Source organism: Malurus melanocephalus, unplaced genomic scaffold (assembly GCF_030028575.1).
Source record: "Malurus melanocephalus ecotype Western Australia unplaced genomic scaffold, MMel_1.1 scaffold_223, whole genome shotgun sequence".
In the NCBI taxonomy this organism is placed as follows: domain Eukaryota; kingdom Metazoa; phylum Chordata; class Aves; order Passeriformes; family Maluridae; genus Malurus; species Malurus melanocephalus.
In genome coordinates, this window is record NW_026623455.1 from 1,036,069 (window position 1) to 1,059,645 (window position 23,577).

At 34.7% G+C, this 23,577-nt stretch overlaps 1 protein-coding gene across 1 annotated transcript in view; it reads right to left on the reverse strand.

Moving 5' to 3' along the window:
* Positions 1-4,561: 4,561 nt before the first annotated feature.
* The window catches only part of CDH19 (cadherin 19), a 63,713-nt gene continuing 44,697 nt past the window's right edge, over positions 4,562-23,577 (reverse strand). Inside the window, exons 9-12 of the mRNA XM_057374312.1 lie at positions 18,848-18,969; positions 10,605-10,722; positions 8,390-8,641; positions 4,562-5,974 (exon numbers count right to left, since the gene is read on the reverse strand). Coding sequence (XP_057230295.1) covers positions 5,481-5,974; positions 8,390-8,641; positions 10,605-10,722; positions 18,848-18,969 — 986 coding nt within the window. The 3' untranslated portion in view covers positions 4,562-5,480. The remainder of the gene's footprint in view (positions 5,975-8,389; positions 8,642-10,604; positions 10,723-18,847; positions 18,970-23,577) is intronic.

Genomic DNA, 23,577 nt, shown 5'->3' on the forward strand with positions numbered 1-23,577 from the left:
ATACAAACAGAATTTAATTTTTCAGTGCCCAGAAATATTACTTGTTTCCATTTACCGGGGTTTTTAGTTCTAACTTAATATATCAACTATAGTAATAGCCTGCAAACCTCTGCTTTATCCTTAAGGGATGAATGAAGTCTCCAGAGAGCTCTGCTACAACAAATAYTTGGTGCATTTGGCTGTCCCTACAATGGCTTGCATTACAAAGGTCTTTTCTCGGATAGAAAAAAAAGCAAACAAGAAAACATCAGCCAAGTGGATTCTTCTTTGAATTTTTGCTGTTCCAAAGTTTTGCAGGTTTTGATTTGCAGAAGCAATCACTTTGTGGATCTTTTTCAGGAGACCACTTCTCTAATCACCAGGTTCTTGTTGTCTCTACCAGTCTCCAATAATAAAGGAAAATAAATATTTCAATCCTCTTGCAATAAATCTTGAAGACTACTTGTGGTGGTTGGTTGGTTGGTTGGTTGGTTGGTTGGTTGGTTGGTTGGTTGGTTGGTTGGTTGGTTGGTTGGTTGGTTGGTTGGTTGGTTGGTTGGAGTTTTTTTTTTAGTGAATCTGAAAAAGCAGATCTGGAGTTTGTTTAGTGAATCCAAACCATCTGTCACATAGCAACAGTTAGCAGAAGATTAATGAATTTTCTGCTGTGCAAGGGATCTATGAATCAATTTACACGGTGAACAATTAGGAATTTCTTATTACACATATGCTCTGAAGAAATAACAAGGATGAAAACACATTTCTACAAATACTTAAAATTATACTCATTCTAAYATTGTTTAATTTTTCTCTGGTCGTGCAGACCAACAGAAAGGTAAGGTGTATCCTCACCTCCTTTCAGGGCAATTCCTCTGTCAGAAATACCTGAAATTTTAGGAGACAGTTAATTCCTAGGTTCTGAATGTGTTTTCCCTTTGAAAACCTTCCAGTGATGGTAGACATGTAGGTAGCAACTATGGAGATATTACTGTTTGTGAACAGTTTAATGTCAACGCAGGGGCCAGGACCTGTCAGCTGTTCTCTGGATTTATCTTGGCCTGAGTGAAGATATGTTATTGCTTGTTTAACCATAAGGAATTACCTAATGGTCAGGCAATTATTATCTGATTTGTTTCAGCTTTGCTTAGCCTACTAATTGTGTGGTGTAACAATAATTATATTTGTATTTTCATGTTTAATTATTTGAAAGTAATTTTTTGTAGAATGAACCTATGATCTCCGAATAAAATCTAGCATATAATAATAGTACAAAACAAGAAGAGGCCTTGAAAGTGTTGTCCCAGGATGCTGTCATTGGAACAGGATGCTGCAAGGTGCAAACAGAATCTAAATAATAAGTAAAATGTATGGRGAATTAAGAGACTTTGATATCCTCTTCCAGCTTCTGCTATTTGAGAGTTTTGTGATTGTTTCTAATTTTATGTATTAATTTTTGCTCTTAGTGTCATATATCTAGCTGCCTTTGCTGACAGACATCTTATATAGTCATACATATTTCTGACTGATGTTATCTATTTGCWCTGGGTACAGTGTTTCATACTGATRTTAGCAATCTCTCCATATTCATGTTTTATCCTTCTGTGCTCTACAGTTAAATGTTACTATTAAATATTGAATTATCTGTATGAGACGGAAGGCTGATATAGAACTACAAATGAAGAATTTATCTTTTTTCAAATACAAAAGCAACCAAATTATTGTTTTCAAATGTGTCAATATTTTTTAAAATCAACATTAGTTTTATTTTCCTTTTTTAAGACAAATTTACCAATTTTCTGGTAGAAGAATGTTAAACATTTGATTAATAGCTACTGGGTTTTTTTTCATAAAATATGTATTCTATTCGTTTGTAATCTGGATCAAGGGTGAAATTTCTTTTTTTTTTCCAGAACGTAAAATCACATGAACTACTTCAGCTTCTGCTCCTTAAAGAGTATATATTAGATCTGACTTTCAAGCATATAATACGCACTGTCTTCTTAATTTTTTTTTCTCTCATCTAGTAATTAAGAACAAGTGTTAAAACAACCAGTTTTACAGTGCTGATTTTGAAAGCAAAACTATGAGTATAATGAAAATACCTATAAGAAAATGCAGTAGAAAAATTATGTGATTTAAAGACTAAGATTATCCTCAGTAGTATGCAGGATTTCTTTTCAGTGTTATGATAATAAAAACCCTCATCAGGTTATATAAAGTGACTTGATTAAATTCTGATTTGAAACCTTTTATTTTGGCTTAATTGATAAACAAAATGTACTTTTCCAGTCGCAGCAATGAGTATGAAGCKGCAATATGCTATCAAGTGGGTTTTWTAAAATGTCAGATATCTGAATGTTAAGATTTATTATATATGCATAGTCTTTTTCCTTGGCTTTTAAATAATAAAACAAAAACCACAACACTCTGAATCCATGTGAGTGAGACTGAAACAGAAAACYAATCTTTTGTCTGATATTTCACCAATTCTTCACCTCTCTCTTCACCAGGTCATGGAAAAAGACGTATGAAGGAATATCTCTTCAAAGCATTMATATAGAAAAGTAGTATTTGTGATCATACTTCCTTTGACCAGTGAATAAACTYTTTTTATATTCCCTTGGGCAGGTCATGAAGAGCTGAATATTTATTTATCATCTGTCACCATACTCACACTCTTCAGTTCGGCCAATAACTTAGGGAATCCTACCTACCCATCAAATTTGAAAAGATAAAGATAATGGAGGATTTCATTGTCAAAACCATGCCACAAGTTAATAGATTTCATCATCAGAAACTCTGACTTATAGTTTATCCTTTATTACTTTCATGTTACTGATGACTGTGATGTCCCTTGTATGGTAAATTTTGCTTACTTAGGATGTTTACWTCCTTCAAATAAGAAGATAATTCTAAAAAAAACCCTTTTTCTATGCATTGTTCAGCTAAGAAGTGTGAAGTTACTGGGTATGTTCAATGGTTCTTTTCTCACATATGGAAACAAATTGATAAGGTTGACTTAGATTGAATATTAGGAACCCAATAAGGTGTGGCCCAGTAACAGCTAAGAATAACTTCTCACTCCAGGGCAAAACTTCCGTTTTCACTACTATGCAAAGATGATCTAAGGCTTTTTTTAGCTTAAGATCTTTTAAGATCCATTGCAGGCCATTATTCTTTTTCACATAGAATTTTTTGACAATGATATGTAGTGTTTACAAAAACTACGTGTTAGTGGGATGTACTAGATACAAAAAGTATTTATTGTTAAAATGCTTCACAGTAAAGAGAAAATTATAAATGCAAATATGGTTGAGTGTTCAGGGCTGTTTCCTCCCATAAATGGACAAAATCTCTGGATTGAGAAAGGATCAGACACTGTTATCCTTTTTGTACTAAATACAACCTGAAAGCACAAAGAATTCTCTTAAAGCCACTGGCACCATCTGTGAAATAAGGATTTGTTTAGGGTATAACCCACATAAATCTATAGACCTAATCCTAAACATGTAGTTTTCACTATTGTCAACAACCAGCAGTGTACAGTTGTTTTTCTCTAGTCGTCTCCATGGAGCAAATTATTAATATGTAAAATATTATCTTAAAAAAGAGGAATTTTGCCACATCTGTTTGAAAGCCATTGGAGTAAAAGGTTAGAATCATTAATAAAATGTTTTTACTTATGCATCTTTTAAAGCTATGTTGTAGCTTCTCATTCACACTGGCATCCCAGCATGAGACTGGCAAGAATATTTTTTTTCTTATGAAGCAGGTGCTGCTTCATCTGYTCCTGGTTGCATGGCCACTCTGCCTCCTTACCCCCTCCCCATAATTTTCCAGCTATGAATATAATTAATAATGTTTCTGTCCTTACCAGACCTCACAATGGAAATGTCTCCTGATTTTCAAACTCCTCCATGTTTTATTTTTAGGTACCAGGAATTTAAACTCTCTGTTTTCCACTTATCCTACATACCTAGGTTTTCTTCAGTGATGAGCAGCTGTAGTAAACATTGTGAAATTTGTTTGCTGCATGCCTTTTTTGATTGTTTGTTGGGGCTGATTTATTGTTTGTTTCTTTCCCGACTCTGTCATTCAGTTGCACTTACCTAAAACCTTACTTTAAAAAGTAAAAAAAAAAAAAAAAAAAAAAAAAAAAAAAAAAAAAAAAAAAAAAAAAAAAAAAAAAAAAAAAAAAAAAAAAAAGCAGAAAGAAATATGTTGCATAATTTGGTTTATCCAGATGCCAGCTTTAGGTGATTGAGTCAGTTGATTACAGGATGCAATTTCTGTAAAATGAGTATCCAATGAAAGAGAGGTGAATAAAATGAAGGTGGGTTGCTTTGACCAAACAGATGATTTTGAAGACATTTGATGAACTCAGTTCCAAAATTGCTGCTGGGTAATGTCAGAAGTAARGAAATATTCTGAGACAGCTTTATATTTGTTATGGAATAGTTAGGAAAAATACAGTGTGAAATTAATTTTGAAATCTTACTTGAGTCTTGCAGAATGATTCAGGATCATTTTCAAAGTGGATTAACATTTAAAACATTTTATTATCTTATTATCTAATGTCGTACATAAAGTTTTATAACCATCAGTTTARCATTTTAAAGATTCTTAATATTGTTATAATAAAACTGACTACTGCAGCTAATTTTATATTCCATAATAAAAAAATAAATCTGTGCTGGTAAATCAGTCATCCTTTAAACTCTTAATAAAAGGCAAAATGTCTGTATTTGGACAGCATTTTGTTCTAAGTGCAGTAATATATAATGTGGTCGATTGCAGTATTTAAGTTAAATATTGATTCTTTTTCCTATCTTATTTGCTAAATTAAGTATTGGTTTACACATTTTCCAMTAGCTTCATTAAAAACTAAAATGGCAGCAAATACTTGCTGATGTTGTAATGAGTTTTTATTTTTATACTGATAGGAAAAGACATTTGTTTTAGTTTTATCATTCTAAGAACAATAAATAGATAATTTTGTGAGCACTTCTGACAATGGTATTAGAATATCTAGGGTCTACTTTTCACACAATTATATTTATATAATGAAGCATTATACAAATATGCGTGTTTAACTTTGGTTAATGTGTGTATTGAACTGCAACAGCAAAAGTCTGTCAACTTTGGAAACTGTTTAAAGCTTATGGATGACAGAATGTTTACAACATCCATTTATGGCTTCTACTCCTCCTTTGTTGCAGATCTGTATTTCAGTATCCAGAAGAGAACCCAGATATCCAAAGCAGCACAGCATTCAAACAGCTTGATAATCACAAGGTTTTCAAACGAGAACCTCCACTCCTTCATGTCATAACACCCCTGGTGTRATTTTTCAAAAGATTTCCACATCCAAGACTTTCTATATTAAAACCCTTGGGGTCTTATWTTTCACGTTCATATGTGGGATGATCTCTTTTGTAAAAATCCACGGTTGCGTTTGGTTGCTGAGACTTAGGGAAATAAAAAAAAAAAACAAAGAGTGCCTAATCCCCCACACTTCTGTGGGAAGTGTACATTCCAGCAAGCTGTTTGAAGTGAGGTCCCCAGTCTGCAAGGTAGTCATAATTCTGATCCATGTCTGAAGAGTTTGAACCCAGCGAGCTGAGGGATCCTGCCAAAGAGCCGGTCCCCTCGAACGCGTAGGTCTGGAGTGAGTCATAGGGAGGAACACTTGGATCTGTATTTGCTTCTTCGAGCTTTTCTGAAATGAATTGCCTGAAGATTGCACTGTCTGGGCCGACCTGCAGAGACTGTCTGTAGAGGCTCTGGATTTCAGAGACCACCTTCTTCCGAGGTTTGTGCGTTCTCATGACAGCGCGTGTCCTCAGTGCTGAAATATCAAAGGCTTCCGTGTCCTCCTCGCCACCYCCTTCGTCATCGTAACTGACAATGTTCTCTCTGAATTCTTCCACCTTCTCTGAAAAGGGAGGCTTCTTTTTCTTTTGCTGCCTTATCGCTACAATTGCCAGAATGAACACTGACAAAATAAAAAGAACAGAAGAGAAGGGAAAAGGGAAAAATTAAACAGAACTGGAGACTTTGAATGTACTTGGAAAGATTTAAAAAATCTCTACTTATCTTAGTATCAATGCTGTTGCAAAGTGAAGCTATCTTTGCAAATTTATAGAGCTGTAATTTTTATGGATTTTATGGCATTGAGATGAGCAATGGGTGTGTTGGGAAAATGGCTACAAAGGGGCTTATAAAAAAGGTGGATGAAATGGAGCAGTTCTTTTGGTAGATACAAGTTTGAAACTGATGGAAACACAGGTTATGCTTTTTGAAAGTGCCTTTTTTATTACATAATATATCCATTTCACATTCAGAATTTAAATTCTTAATCTCTAACAGTCTCTCTGATAAAAGACCCAGGAAGACCAAATGAAAAATGAGACAATGAGCAAGACATCCTCCTCACATGGCTGAATCATTCAGTTTTACAGACTATGCAGAATGGTGTTCAACTATTTCTGTTATGCTAGTTTGCAAATTTGAAGATTCTCACTAAGTTCTGTGTCATTTTACTGTCAAGGCCTATGAATGAGATGATCTTTTTTCTTTCATAGGTAAAAGCTTTAAAAAAAWTATTTTRAATTACTATTTTTTAATCCTACATAATGTCATTTTAACTGAGGATCCCTTTGAATTAATCTATTAATTTCACAGAGATTAATTATTTCAGAATTAACTATATCTTGTTGCRGTTCTATTAAATACGTATTTTGTGGACTGTAGTTTTTTTTTTACTCAGGACACAAAATGATACAATTATCAACAATTACAGGATTTTACCTAACTTAAGAATATGAGGAACTGGAAGTAGACCTCTTTTCTACCTCTTTAAAACTAACTATTCAATTTTGTTGGGAGATACCAACACAAAACTTTAAAACAGTGGAAACAAGAATTTCTACAATATATTCATAAAACCCAGATGGTTTAAACTTTCCAAACTCTTTTTTCATGGTGAACTCATCTAATGCTACACATAACACTTGAAAATTATTTTCCAGAGACAAATGACAAACCCAYATGTAGAACATTTCATTATTTAGTTTTAAATAATCACAAATATCGATTCAAAGATTTAACTAATTTAAAATGTTTGTTTGTAAAGAGTGTAGTAGTAGAGTATTTTTTTTTCTTTTGGACTAGTATATATATATATATATATATATATATATATCTATCCTTGCTTTGACTTGTGTGATATGAATAGGCCCAGTAGGTGCCCTGGATTTATTCCACCAGGAGAGAGAAGCTCTCTGCAAACCCTTGATGAGTAATTCCCTCTGTGGCCTGGACAATGCAATGGTGGTTTGCCTGATCCTCAGTCCCTGAAGTGGATAACACAATGTGAACATGTTCAGGCACCCTGCAACAATCAACCAAAACTTGAAATGCATAATGACCTGTAAGCTTAAACTGACTAAAAGGCATAAGGCAGGTCTAAAGACAGACTCAAATAAGGTGACTCTGGAAGTGCAGGCAAGCCTAGAAACAATAAATTCAATTTTGTGTGTTCCTGTGTCCTCTGTTGGAATCCAGGACATGCATGTAGGGAAACCAGTGCAAACCTGGGCTTTGCTATGGACTCAAGAAATGGTTGGTATTGCCATGAGTTCTCCTGTTTAGACATAAAAATTATGTCTTGAGGCAGCCAAGGCCCCATGCAGTGCAGGAATAGCCAGGCTTGGATCGCTGGTTTGTTGAGTGTCATTTGCCAGCTGTGCATGACCCTTGACAGAGGTAGTGGAAGAACTCCTGTGCATTTGAAACACTCTCAAACCCAGCTTTCMCATCCACAAATTCCCAAATGTAATGGAGGTTAAGCTGGTGTCTCCTGACAGGAAAAAGGAGATGTCCAACATTTGGAGAAAATGCTGTCTAGAGGTATAACCTTAATTGACAGAGAAACTCCCTGCGTCTGGAGCTTTCTGACAGATGTCAGATTCTCTTCTTTTATTATTTGTAATTTATCTCAGTTTTACATTTGCCATTCCTAAGGCAGAATGAGTAGGATGCTGTTTCTTTTAATATATTCCTACACTTGCAAATTTTCTTGTGTAATGCTGTATTCAGCTTTACCTGAGATCAATACAGATTTTGGGCTCTGAAATCTTTAATATTGCAATGCCAGAAAAATGAAGAGAGCCATTACTCAATTACACCCAACTTTTGGGAAATTGTGTTAATTTTTTTTTTTCTGAAAATTGGAGAGGGGAAGGGAGAAGTTACAGATAAGAAAACATGAAAGAAATGAAACATTTTCCTTTTTTTCAATTTTTCCAATGGCCTGGTACTTCCAGTCTTCCAGTCAAGGATGCATCTTTGTTACTTAACAAGCCCTTCTGTAAAAGGAAGCAAACCAATTTCTCTTGCTTGTACTTACCTAGGAATAATAATATGCAAGCCAAAATAGCAACTAAAGCCTCTGTGGTGAGACCTAAGGAATACATGAAAGCTCCATATCGGCAGTAGAAGGTGTTCACTTCAGTGTCACAGTCGCAGACAGTGACAGTGAGGGTGTTTGTGCTTGTCAGTGGTGGGATTCCATTATCCTCAATTAAAATTGGCAGGTAGAAAAAGACCTGCTCCTGCCTCCTGAAGCCACTTTTTTCCRTGAAAATTCCAGCTGTGTTATCTGGAAGATAAATTATTATGATGATATGCATTTATATATTTTCTAACCACAATAGTAATATTCCACTAGAATCTGACCTATATAAAACCAATGGCACTCTGCAAAGCTACATATTTAGAAAGCTAAAAATGTAAAAACAGGCACTGACAGTTRGTGCACATTATGTCAATCATGAATAAATTGCATTTATTTTTGATGTATGTATTCCAAGGGCAATAATACAATTTGACTTAGGAACTCTGGTTTTAATGTTCAGTGCTAAAGAAATTGACATCTTATTCAGTGGGTGAAACCTGCTCAGACTAATTAATTGGTTCTTAAAATGGTTCYATATATCCAGCTGCTACCAAGCTGGCAGTTCACAGATAAAATATAGACAGTTTGCCAATCAAAAAGGTTAAAAAGTGTGTCTAGCAGCACATAGTGAAAACAGGTGGCAAGGGAAAGAAGAGAAAACAAGAAAAAAGTCCACTAAAATAGGCTCTTATTTCTTTCCCTGGCTCAAAAATTGGAGCTAGCTGGAATCCTACTACCTAAAATAGCAAAAAGATTTAGATGCTTTCACTTTGCTTTGTATTTAATGATTATTGTTTGGAAAYCTGTTTCTGTAAAAAACACAGTAAACAGCTTAAATTCAGCTCCTGCTGCAGATCTATCAATTCAAATATGTAACATAACTCATTACAAAACAAAATAGTTCTGTCTACATGCATGTGTAATGAAAAGAAGAAAAAAAAGTCTGTAAATATTTCCATGTCAGAATTGTTTGTCATAGCAGAAGTAATTACTGCATGTGTGCATATGTAGAAGTAAAAAAAAAGTGTTTCTACCATTATCTGTGTAATGCATTTATCCAAACAGTCTGCTGGAGGCAACTCCTGCACAYTGAAGTTGTTCTAAGTTTCTGCTATAGTTCAGAAAGTAACTCTGAGATAAAATACTACAGATCTATGGTCACTTTTTCTCYTCTGTAGGGCTATCACAATTCAAACAGCCATTTCTGTGTAATGCAGCAGAAAGGGACAGATTGAAAACTGATTGTATCATATTTTTTTAAAGTTTTGTTTTCCCATATAGTAGTCATCAAAAGGAACGGAATAAATTGTCTTGTGTGAGGGGCTGCTTGGGTTTTGGGCAGAAAGAAGAAAGGTGGGAGAGGCAAATGGTTCGTGCACAATTTGACCTTAATACAATGACCCAGCTCTTTCTGGCAAGAAGTGAGAGGTTAATGAAGATAGGAATTGAAATTCTTATTGATACATTGACTAACTTTGAAGATAATTGAGAAGCAGTTTGCCATTTAATGCAGTTGGAACTTTCTAAAACTTATTTCCATTGATTTGTTCCCTTAGCCAGAACATTCAAATAATTAGCGTGGTCAATAAGAATGATGTGTACTTCAGCTGAGTTTGAAAAAGCTTTTCTTTGTAGTCTCAGCAGACTGACTCTAAATGGTCATCTCCTTTAAAATTCCAGCAGCTATCACACCTATATTTTCATCTCAGTCTGGTTTTGCATTATATTACAAAATAAGATTGCACTCCTGTTATATGTTTTTAAAATTTTGATCTTGCTGAATTAATGAAATAACAGTCCCATACTAATATCAGTCTTCTCTTTCTAGTGATCTTATTTCTCAGGAATATTGTTTTAACAAGAAAGTTGGAATTGACCACCATATTCTACATTAAGAAAAAAATTTTAAGGAGTACCTGTGTATTTTTCATTTCAGCATTTTTTTTTCTTTCCTTGAAATAAAACTGTCTTCTTCTGTTATTCACTTGAAAAGGAAAATAAACTCTTGGATACTACTGAATTATTGTTTTGAAGTGGACCTCAGGACATGTCTAATTCTTACAATGAAAGTTTCTATTTTAGTGAAAAGTTGTAAGAAATTAAGGACCTGCTAGAAGCACTCATCTTCTATTAGAAAGGTCTTAAAGAACTGCATGAATGACACTACCTTGATTGTCTTTGACTGTAAAATGTGAGCCATTTGTGGCCTCCCGAGCCAATGAGAAATAAAAATGGTGACCTTCTGCTGAGTCATCTTTATCCACAGCACTGATGCTTTGAATTAGCTGGMAAGACAAAAGAACCGAGTTGTTAAAGAGTGAAAGAATTTCATTGTCCTATAAAACAATAAAAGGATATACCAGATATGTTAAACTACTGATGCTGAGGATGTGATCTGCGAATCTGTACTGAGTGCATAATATGCACATATTGACCAAATACCCAAATGAGTACTCTGCTTTAAGTTTTCATCAATATTTGAGACAGGCAGGCATTAAAACCTTGAGAAAATGTAAAAGGTTTTCTAGATCAAAGGACCASGAGCAAATGAAGTCTCCATAAATGAAAAAAAAAAAATCATATATATACTGTTTTGTGTAGGATTTCTTTTTCTAAATTCAAGGTGAAGAGTATATCATTCTACATTTGAAGAAATSCTTCTCAGCAAAACCCATTGTCTTGCAATCCACAAACACGTTAACATCATTCAACTGGTATATTGTAGCTCCAGAGAGTGACATACATTGACAAGTTAATGTGCTGATTTTTTTTGATTCTGGACATTATAACAGATTGATTATGGAAATTTTTGGCTGTTTTTTCTCAGGAGAACAAAATAGCCTTCATTTAGAAATATGTCAAAACAGACAGTCATTGCAAGATAAAAAATAACAGCATTCAAAAGAAATTTTTTTATATCTGTAAATAAACAACCACACAATTAACATAATTAGTAACATTTCTGGTTAAAGAGAGTCTATATTTCTTTATTTAAAGGTAAATATTTAATRATCAACACATATTAGTGAGCATCCTTGCTGATCGGGAGGAAAGTGAACTGCTGGAAGCCCATCAATTTTCAGAAAACAGAGAGTTCAATTTGCATTTGGGCTCTATTTTATCTCATGCCTCGTAGATATTTGCACACAAGACACCTGAACCCCCAATTTTCCAAACCAGAGATCACCTGAATGATTCAAGTTGTGCTTTAAAAGTGAAGCAGTAAGTCAATGGRAGTGACTACTACAGCTTTCCATCTGTGCCTTTAAAAACTCTTTCCTAGTTTTTCAGGAAAARCATCTAGGACTTTATCACACATTCTTTTTCTTTTCAAGGAGGCTACGTTTGATGAAATCWTCAAAGCAGAGTGCCAAATGTGGTTTACACACCAAAAGATTTTTTATTCTCAACACTGCTCCCTCTTTAYATGTGAAATTTATTTTAAATCTATACTTTCACTCTATGGAAACATGAGGACCYGTGAGATTTTTTATTTAGTTGCCATTGTTGAGTGGAATAACTTTTCAGTGATGTCACAGTGTTAAAAGGATGGAAATTCTTGAGGGATTTTTTTTCTTTCCTCAGAACTAACAAAATTACTGAGATGAATTCAAATACAGGTATAAACATGCAGGTCAGGAAATCAGTGAGGAGCAATAACTGACCACTAACATTACCTTGATTTCCACAGGCTTCATTTTTATAAGGAAATWTAGGTCCCAGGATATGCTCAATATGAACAGAAATACGGTACAAAACTATATATCCACTCTAAACTTCAAAGAAGGACACATTTTACAACATTTTACCACCTAACTCAAAAATCCTAAAAAAGGCCATATTGGCTTTTCTTGACAATTTGCTGGTTACATTTTCATGGCACAGATCAGAAAAAATCTTGGTATGCATCTATTAAAATTCAGGGTCCATTAAAGTTTACTAAATATGCAGAGTAATATGATAATCTAAAAAAGACATGTTAGCTGAATTTAATTTTTTTTTGTTTTGTTTTGTTTTGGTTTAGTTCAGTTACTTGGTAGAGAAAAATTACCTACCTACATACCCTAACCCCAAAACTAGATGTGATTTTTATACCCTGAATTTTCAATCAGGTACCAGCAATTTCTTTTGAAAACATATTTTTAGGAGTCTATCATGTTTGAAAATCATAGAATTACTGCAAATATGAATTAGGTRCTGCTTTTTTATTTCATTATTGACTGCCATATTTTACATACAGAATCTATTTGGCTCAATGCATTTTATCTATATTTGATCCAATTGATAAAATTCTAAGGGGCATGTGACTAGTTAAAAAAAACCCAAAGGACCTTCCCTTGCTTTGATCCTGTCTTGTTCTGCCCAAACCTAGGATGGTTATTCTGGGCAAATTCATGTGCCTTCAAAGATTCACCCTAGCAGCAGGAGAAAATTTGGAATATAAGAACAGGGCAAATCMTTATTGTTTACTTCTTGCTTTAGCACTTCCACTAAGATTCAACGAAGCCYAGACTAGTCRACAAAATATTTAGAAAGCAATCAATAGCTCTGATTTTATTGACTGTACAAGAGAAATTACTCTGAGTGAAGGAAAACTCTTATTTTTTCTGGTTTCCAAGGTTTTTCTACATCTAATCTAGGAGATTCTAGMCTTTTACCAGGGAAACTAGCATCACATAGTCAAAAACTACACTGCTTGCTCGTGTGTCAAGGTTTACAAACCTCCAACATTTTAGTGTGTAAACAAAGAGAATATGCTTCTGCAAGGTTATGTCAGTTGTTGTGCTGACTAGGCTGAAATTTAATTGCTTTAAAAATTCTTATTTCAAGTCCCATTCATTTAGAACTTWAACAATCAAGCAGTTTGTTTTTAAATGGGTATTTCTTTAAAGCAGAGATTAATTTACTTGATTCTTGTTGAAAAACTGATTTAGGTTTATGATGGCTTTTGAGGACTTAAAGAATGCAGTGAAATGTCTCAAAGAACTATCAAAGRAGGACATTTCCAYWAGATAAGCCACCACAACAGGCATAGACRGGAAACTGGAAGATGTTAATTTCAGGCCTAAATGGAAGTGAAGGCTTGGAATCAACAGCCCAGACTAAATTCCACTGTGGGGACTTGTCATGAGTGTAGATGGCAATCACAGGAGGATGCTGGGCCTGATAAGGCAGATGTGAGTAATCTATCCGGACAAAAATTCCTGCCCTGGCAAACTGAAAAAGAAAGAAAGTCCTTACACACCTGCCAGCCCAAGCTGTGGGAAGAGCACCTGCACTCTGTCTTGTAAATAAAAAATTGTGGATTATGGAGTAGTTGACTGCGAGGTAATCTTGATAAAAATTCATTGGAAATTTGTTTCCTCAACTCCAAATGGTTTTACTGATTTGGAATTATGTAGAGGTCCGGAAGAAAGGATCAAACCTTCTTTGTTACAGCCCTTTCTGCTTCTATGGGCTTTCTCTCAACCAAGTTGAATTTAAGGCACAGATTTCTCATCTGAACAACAATGACTATTGTTAATTTTGATTAACAATACTGTTAACAGTACCGTGAGTATAGAATTTTGAGTCCTTTGTGTGTTAGTCTTACCAATCCCATTAGAGAGATGGAAGGAAGCAGAAATATATTTGCCAACTCTTGCTTTCTACTTCAGGTTCTTTGTTTTGTTTTCCACTCAGCATCCTACAACAGGAGTTCTGCTGTGGATTATAGGATGCAAGAGATCTAATCATCCATCTCTTTGGGGAGTACAGAACTTGTTTTTRTTCAAAATTGGCAGGAGTCTTATGAGGAGTAAGATGTTTCTCATTCTCATAATATTTGTTGACCATCAGAGTTTGGAGCAGATAAAAGATTAAAGTGTTGATTGCTATAGTCAGGGCTGCATGTTCCAGGTAGACTTTCCACATCAAGACTCAGGTTCTCCTGTTGACTGTTTCTGTTTTGAAAAGCAAATTGGCATAGTTCTGAACTGATTTCTCTGGGCTACTGTAARTGTTTCTGCTCAACTATAATAGAAATTGTGTACTTATCTGCAAAGGATTAACAACCACAAAGCTCATGCTATGACACTGAGATACTTTTTCATGTTTGCTTGCATATGCTAATAAATTTATTCCACCTGTGCTATTCAGCTAAGAGATAATGTTGTTGAATCATGATCCACATAAAACAAAAAAAGGAATTTTCCATGGGCCACTGTGCCCACTGTTTCAAAGCATCACATTGCAGTTGGTGCATCTGCAGGTGTACCTTAGTAAAGAGTCCATTGCATGATGTGTTGCTTTCACAGCTTCATCATGTTTTTACACTCTAAAGGATGCATTCACTGTTGTTTTTTTTTTTAAACTTTGTATTTTCTTATCATTACTACTCTTTACTGATTACTATCATTATCATTGCTTTGCAGAAGCAAAGATGCCTTTTGTAAATGTTGAAGAAAACACACAAAATGAAACAATAAACATGATCTTGCTTCTCACTTTCTCTGCTAGGAAAAATCATTTTACATCATGATTTGTTAGAAAGATCTCTTRGCAAACTACTCATTTTTAACTTTAATCATATACTCATAGAATTTGTTAAAAGATTTCCTCTCTTTTCTTCTGTCAACATTTCATTATGTAGAGAAGTAAATTCAAATGAGTACTTTGCACTTTCACTGTAACTGATTATTATTTTATTATATGCTCAAGTACTGAGTAAATAAATTTCTTTTTTTCTTATCTCTGACTCAAAATGTTCTGCATACTCAATCACTTCTTTGAATCTAATAAGAATTGCTAAGCAAGCTGCAATATCAGTGTCACTTCATATGTGATCCCCAAAWTACAGGAACTCAGAATTACCAGAATAAATATGCATTAGAGGTGATAGAATTAATTCCAAATGTAGGTATGTTCAGTATACCTTATCTTCAGCTGAAATCAATTCCCTTTGTGATAGGAAGAAAGTTCATACTCACAAAAGTGCTGAAGTTATCGCATATAAGTACATTCTGGATGGTCAGTTTGCTTACATGTAATGTAAGCTTTTTATACAGTCTACATCAAACTTTCAAACTGTGTCTTCCAGGTGAGTCAATTTATTAATGTACTGGGAATTAAGCTTTTGGGGTCAAATCTATTCTTGCTGAGATATCTCTAATGTTAGCTTTGGGACTCTTTGGTCCTCCTGGTGTTCTGACAACTCGTATAGACTATTTCCTCTGAAGTTCAAAGGTTTATAGTTACTGTACACACCCATAAAYGGTAAATATAAAAAATTAATGAAACATTGTGGTCATCATTTACTGTGTTTACACACAAAGTCAAAAGGTCCAATCAAAAGGAAATAATGGGTTTGAATGTCTTACTAATATTGGTCTATTTGATCTGATGATAACTATAGCTGTAGCAAGAGAAGGCCATTTAAGAGTGCATGTTCAATTCATTTGGAAAAGAATTTATTTAATGGTGCTGATGCAGTGAAAGTATTTTTTCAATGTTTTAAAAAAACTTTAGCTGTTGTCTAGTACACAGCTGACTTTTGTGTTATAAGACCATACAGAACTGTAACACTAAATAGATAGTGAAAATTCCATTCAGAATATATAATAAACAGGATGAATGGATTCAGTGTGGTGCCAAAACCACCTATTCATCTTCTTTACATCCATTTTTTATTGTCAAATTTGGGTTATAGTCCCACAGACTGAAATCTAATCCTTTTGTTTGAATGACTTTTGGAGGCTAAGCTAAATGTAACTCTCACAAAAACATTATACAGGGGGCTGAAGATCAGCAGTCATTCAATAATAACAGACCAAAAATGTTTATAGTCTTTCAGAAAATCCAATACTTCAAAGCAAGCCCTCTCATCTAGACTGAAGCTATCATTAACTGTGTCTGAGTTTAGATAATGAGGACGACACTTGGTTTTACTCATGATGTTTCATTCTTTWTTATTAACCATCATCCTCTTAGGCTATGCAAAAATAAGTTAATTTTGACCTGTCTATAAATTACTTTTACTGTAAACCAGGCTGACACCAAGATAAAGTCTAGATTGAATAAGAATTTTTCAATTGTATCTTTCCCTGTGCAATGTCCTTCCTTCCTTTTCCCCTAAACWCTGCAAACTGATGCAAATATATTTTTGGGATATCCCATGAAATTAGACACAGCTCAGATCAGGCAAAGAAGGGAATTGCAGAAGTGCAGAACAACTGTGAGAACATCTCTCAGAATATTGATTCCAGTAAAAARGATAGCTATATCTGCTTTAGAAACTAAAATGTGATAATGCAGTTATACAATCCTTGATCTCAACTCAACATGTAAACAGATTCCATAGCTGTTTGAAATTGATTGAAGGAATATGGTTAAGATAAAAAGATATGTAATGTCCTGTTTAAGTCCTTTAATTCTTAAACTGATGCTTCTGAAATGTAAACTTTGTTATTCAGCAGACAACTAGGGCATCTATAAAATCACGYGTGAATCTTTTGGTTTCTTGCTGATGAGAATAAAATATATTTTTCCTGTGAGTAAAAGTTTAAAAGAAAAAGATTCATAACACCAAAAATACATCATGTAAMAATTCTGTTTAAATCATAAACATTGAATAAAATATCATAAACTCTGACTGTGATAATTATGCACACAAGTATCAGTTTCCTGTTGTTCTTTCTAAGACAATTTGTTAATGAGAAAATTATTTAACATTACTGCCACTATCTCCACAGGCTAAACTAAAGATGTCTGTGAGTCTCAAAAAAATATTTCCTATAACAATGAAAAAAACCCATAAACCTAAAGTAACTTTATGACTTTCTGTAAAATGAGAAAAAATATCACAATCATTCCTCATTCATATATTACAATGTCAAAGAAGAATTATTCAGTACACTATGCTTAAAGAGTTTATTATGGTTGTTAACACTGCTATTCTTTGCAGTATCACTTTAACCAAAGTGAGATTCTCAAAATACTTTATATATATATATATATATATATATATATAATTGATCTTGAAAAGTAGCTATTTATAAGTTAGCATATAGATATTATTTATCAGTGGAACAACTATGGAATACCAAAAATCTTGAGAAAAAAATGACCTGGTTTTAATCTTGCAGGCAAGTCCAAAACATGGATTACAAATAACCATTTTATAGGCCTCCATATTTAATTCATGGTGTCTTGAAGTCAAGGATCACAAAGTGAAGTTTATTTAATGCCTGCACTTTGACCTGCCAATAAGTTCCTTGAAGACCAATAGAAATGGTTTGCTCCAAATACCTCGAACCAGAGGTAGCCTTTGCAGACAGGAGAATTTCCAAATGCAAAACTATCAAAGTAGTTGCTGATAGAAAAACATAAATGGATGCAAGAGGCTATAAAAAGATCATTGGAGCAACAGGAAAAGCTTTATTTAACTTCAGACTAATCAAGGTCAAAGTAAACCAAACTGGCATGAAAAGAGAGGCTCTGTGATTCAGAAATCAAAASAGAGCAAAATGTTTGAACAGATCCRTCACAGATATCCCAAAGGTCTTTTTTGTATATCTGAATAATGCTTTAGAGTGGTGGAAAAACATATAGATTTTTCTCTTTACAGCTTTTTTTTCATTTGGTTAGGTTTTATTGATGTTGCTCATTTTGTATCCTTTTTTTTTTAAAAAAAAAAAAAGGAAACCAAACAAAAAATAATCAGAACCAACCAAACAACAACAACAACAACCAAAAAAGGCACACACATATAAAAAAACCCAAAGCAACTTGGAACATCCTAGGTTTTATTTTTGCAGGAGGAAAATGGAAAGACTGCAATGTACCTGGGAATCTGAACACCTGACTGATGTTACCCCCATTCATCAAGTAGGAAATAGAAAATAATCTCCTGGAAGGATGTTTAATATAACAATAGCTGAAGCTGTCTGCTAGGAAAAGTGTTGTAAGGCCTGCGCCTTAAACATTTTCTAACTTCCACTGAACTAGACAGGGTTTGAATTCAGTTCACAGCAAATGATTCCTAACTGCARGACACAATGAATCTGGTTTGAAATTGATCTAAGCCTGGTTCTTATGCTATTGCTGAGATTAACCAGATACAGGTTTAATATCTGTGACTTTAACATGAAACAAATTTGTGCCCTATATTTTTTTTTCCAAAGTTTCTGTCTGTACTTCTCTATTACCTGTTTTTAAAAACAAGTGAGACATACAGATTTTTTTTTAAAGGGAAAAAATATATGTTAGTGTTCTGAAATTTAAATTTCAAACTATGCATATATCAATGGAACTAATTCTGGAAATAGAAAAAATGCAATCTGTATTCACAAAACTGAAATAATCAATGCTAAACATCTCAGACCAAATCTTCATTGTAGTGAGAAAAATTATGGCTAACAACTSCATGCTCACCTGTCCAGAAACTGCATTTTCACAAACAAATGTTTCATAATTTTTAGGGAATTCTGGTGCATTATCATTAACATCGAGAACATGGACATACACATTTGCTTCTGAAATTTTTTCAGGATTTCCTAATGGTTAAGAAAGACAGAAATAAAATGTTATAAATAACTTACTACATATGTTAAAGTAATGTAAACATTAGAACATTTTACCTTTATTCTGCAGGGAAGAAAATAATCACAAAGACCTGTAGATATATTTTTGTACTATTATAATAGTATCATACCATTATAATAGTAKGTCTTGAAATAGGATATTTCATATAAAATTTTTGATTTGTTCATGCTTTTATTTACCAAGTCAGAAACTGATTTAAATGTAAAAAATAAAACCTGACCTGAAAAAATAAATAATATTTTGTTCATGAAGAAAAATTTACTGTACTGGCAATTTATATGGTTATGTGGTAGCCRAGTGTCAGTTCTTCTACGGCTATCTGGTTGAGGACCTTCTCCAGTGCAACAGGAGTTAATAAAACAAAGAAGAAGCCATAAACAGGAACATACAGGAACACAAAACTGAGGGGAAAATTGTCCCAGAGAGACTGTAAGAGCTGGTGGTGCTTTCTTACTTCAGGTAACATCATGGTTACCATAATGATTGGTCACATTCATTCCTTTAAGAAATTCTGTTACTCCTGCTCTTCTTAAATATTTTCAAATTTTGAAGCTTTGGGAGAAAAATTCACAAAAATTTACATGTTTTAAAAATATTTCTGCCACYGCTAGACACATAAAAATTGCAGTGGATACTGACAACCAACCTAGCCAAGGCAGAAAGCTCAGACATAATTTGGAAGAGCAGAGCTCTTCTATCCGCTTGTCTCCAAACACATACTTCCAAAGAAGTGTAATTTTGCTCAGGCATTACTGCTGACAGGCTTCACAGACTGATCTGTTAGTTTTGGTACAARTATTGTTGTTCCAAGAATTATTTACACAGCAGGTTTAATTCTTAGGCACTCTGTACTCMCAGGAGATGTACTGCCTCTGTTATACAAATACACTTTATTACTGTGGCTTTAGATATAAAAGATATGTCAGTGCAGCTTATTCCTGTATGCAAAGGAAAATGAAATCTAATAAGGCACTTTTCTCCTGCCTTTACTGCATTTACACAAGGTTCTACTGCTAAAACAACTTCAGACAAAGAAAACCTATGATACACTAGTATCATGATACAAAATTGCATGTAGATTAGGGTGAAAAAACTGGTTTTTGATGAAATAAAAATGCTTATAAGCATTTTATCTGAAAACAAGGAAAGGAATACAGCAGTTACAACATTCTGCTGGAGAAACTGGGAGTCCATGGATTAGACAGGTGCACTAATTGAGGGGGTAAAACTGGCTGGATGTCCAGGCCCAGAGAGTGGTGGTGACTGGAGTTAAATTCAGCTGGTGGCCACTAACAAGCGATGTTCCCAGGGGTCAATATTGGGGCTATAACTGTTTAATATCTCTATCAATTAACTGGATGAGGGACTGGGTGCACCCTCAGCCAGTTTTCCAATGACATCAAGGTGGGCAGGAGTGTCGATCTGCTGGAGAGTAGGAAGRCTCTGCAGAGGGACGTGAACAGCCTGCATTGATGGGCCAAGGCCAGCTGAATGTGTTTCAACAAGGGCAAGTKCCAGGTTCYGCACTTTGGGCACAACAAGCCAAAGCAGAGTTACCAACTTGATGAAGAGTGGCTGGAAATTTCTCCAAAGGAAAAGGACCTGGAGCTGCTGTGAACATGAGCCAACATGTGCCCAGGTGGACAAGGATCCCCTGAGGGAGTTGCGGTTGTTTAGCGTGGAGAAAAGGAGGCTCAGGTGAGACCTTGAAAGGTCTCTACATGTAGGTCAACTACATGAAAGGAAGGTTGCAGGAAGGTAAGGGCTGGTCTGTTTTCCCAAGTAACAAGAAATGAGTGGAAACAGCTTCAAGTGRCACCTGGAACTTTGGATGTTAGGAAATTTTTCTTCTTGGAAAAGGTTGCCTCTCTTTGGAAGAGGATGCTCAGGGAAGTGGTTGAGTTGCCATCCTTGGAGGTAGACACGTGGTTTAYGGGTGGACTTAGCAGTGCTGACTTTATGATTGGATTAAATGATCTAAATGGTTCCTTCCAACCCAAATTACTCTTTAATTCTTTGATTCTATATTGGATACCTCTTGGAAGTCCTTTACCAATCAGCACATTGAATCCTGACTTACACAGCATAGTTTTCTCCACAATGTAATTTACCATTCTAATAGGCAAGAAGTTCCTCTGCAATAACAATGCTTACATTGACATGGATGTGTTGTTGGGTAATTCAGATTTTTTCCAGTGAATAAAATAATCTTAAAATATTCCAGGAATACTGAACATCTATCAGCCTAAATGTCTGTCAATATATCAATCACTTATGTCTAAACAAGAACATCAGTAATTATAATTAAAATGTATYTCATGTTTGGTGCTACTGTCACTGCACCTGACCTGTTCAGAAGTGCTTAAGGCATTGATTTAAATTATTCAAATGGATCTTTAAGAAAAAAACAAAATGTACTCTTCTCTGCCTCTTTTCAGTTTGCTTCGTTCTTGCATTACTTTTTTTTTTTAATGTATAATTCACTAGTTGCTTGGAGCAAACATTTGTTTTCTTGGATCTTATGGAATCTATGCTGATAGCTCTGACTCTTTTGGCAAAGGAAATGGCAGCAATAGCAAGTACCACAGAGATAAAGGCGTAGATACTCAGCAGTTTCACATTTCCATTCCTCCTGTGAAGTCATTACAGTTGTGCTAATTTATCAAATCTTGTGATCTGTCAGACTCATTCCAAAAATACTTCTTTGTGTGATGACATTTCTCTTGTTGGATCAAACATCCATGATAATACAATAGGCAACATAATAGTGCTCAGCTTGTCTTTTAGGTAAACATAAAACGTAGCATGCATCCCTTTAGAAATAATATCAAGTGTGTTGGAGTTGCTTAAATTGTTTTACTGTATGTGTAGGGCAGAGATTTGACTGCATTGTCTTTCAGAGGAAGGCTTTGTAACCTTTAATAGAAATCAGGGAACACCTTTGGTGGCCTCAGTTGTATAGAGAGTGGGTGAATTCAGCTAATGTACTCATAACCTATATCATCTAAGTATCTCTCAAWTAGCATAAAAGATCTTTGTCAGAATCTCTATAAGAGAGATCAGGACTTGAAAAGCAAACACTAAGGGAACAGAATGTCAAGTGCAATAGGYTGGATCAGTGTGAAAATGAAAATGATACTTCAATTGCTGGGGACCAGAATTAGTAATTTGAAAAGAAAAGCAATGACCTTCTCTAGACACAAAGCAGAACTCAGTATTTGCAAGGCATTAAAGAAAGCTTGGCATTGACATCAGCTAGTAAACATAAGCTTGACATTGACATCAGCCAGTAAACATAAACTTGTAATAATAACATCAATACTAACACTACTACAAACAATAAATATTATTTTTGTAATTTATCATTATATTTTTATAGCATGATTGTAATTTATACTAAAACAAATTTCTTTTCTTCCTAAAAGAAATGAACATAAATAATTTAAAAAAAAATACTGCTCCAAAAAGTTAATCAGCACCCCCTTTACTGACAGGCAGCTTTCCAGCCACTCTGTCCMYAGCTGGTAACACTGCAGGGTTTGGTGTGACTGAAGTGCTGGACCTGGAATTTGGCCCTTTWGAATCTCATACAATTGGCCTTAAACTGTCAATCCAGACTGTCCACACCTCTCTGCAGAGYTTTTCTATCCTTCAACAGATCAACAATCCCACAGCCCAACTTGATGCCATATGCGAACTGAGAGTGCACTTGATCCCATATGCGAACTGAAAGTGCACTTGATCCAATCACCCAGATCACTGATAAAACATATTAAACAGGACTGACCCCACCACTGACTGTTCACCAACTGGATAATAATGACTTAAGGATTTCTTGCTCTCAGATGGGATTGGAATGATTCAGCCTTGTACTAAGTGAAAGCTTCTTRCAACCAAGTAAATACTGATGAAAGGAAACTTGATTTTTCTTGAACTTTAACTGTAAAGTGGAATAAGATTCAACAGGTCTCAAGTTCTCCCTGCTTACATGTAAATTCCAATAAACAGACCTAATTCTGGTTACTTTTAAAACATTCTCCCTCAATGGCTTGGGGACAGGATGATCCACACCACAGGTCTGCAGTAAGAGAGTCAAGCTTCTCTTACCAATCTCTGATCCCTGTGATCATTGCAATGGACTCCAACGTCTTGTGCTGTGTRTGAATGTCAGGGCATCAACAGGCTCCTAGGGAGGTTGCTGTTGTAATGCAGTTTCAATAKGTGTCTAAGGTGCAATGAACATCTTATTTGGATGATCTCTAATGGCCTTTTTTTATTTGGCTTCAGTGGAGCCACAATGTCACATCCACCCAATGCCTCATGTACACRGTATATGTAGTGACTATATTTCAAGGAATAATAAACTGCTAGTACCTGAKATAAATCCTTTCAGGTATGCCCAGACCAAGGTGACCTTACTTCTGTCCTTTTGAACATATTGTTATAGACAGTGACCTTATCATCCTTAAAGATATAAAGAATAAGAATTTGAACATAATGAGGTCCCTGTTTCTCGACAATAACTTTCATTACTGTGAAARTCTCGCTTTCTTTTGCTG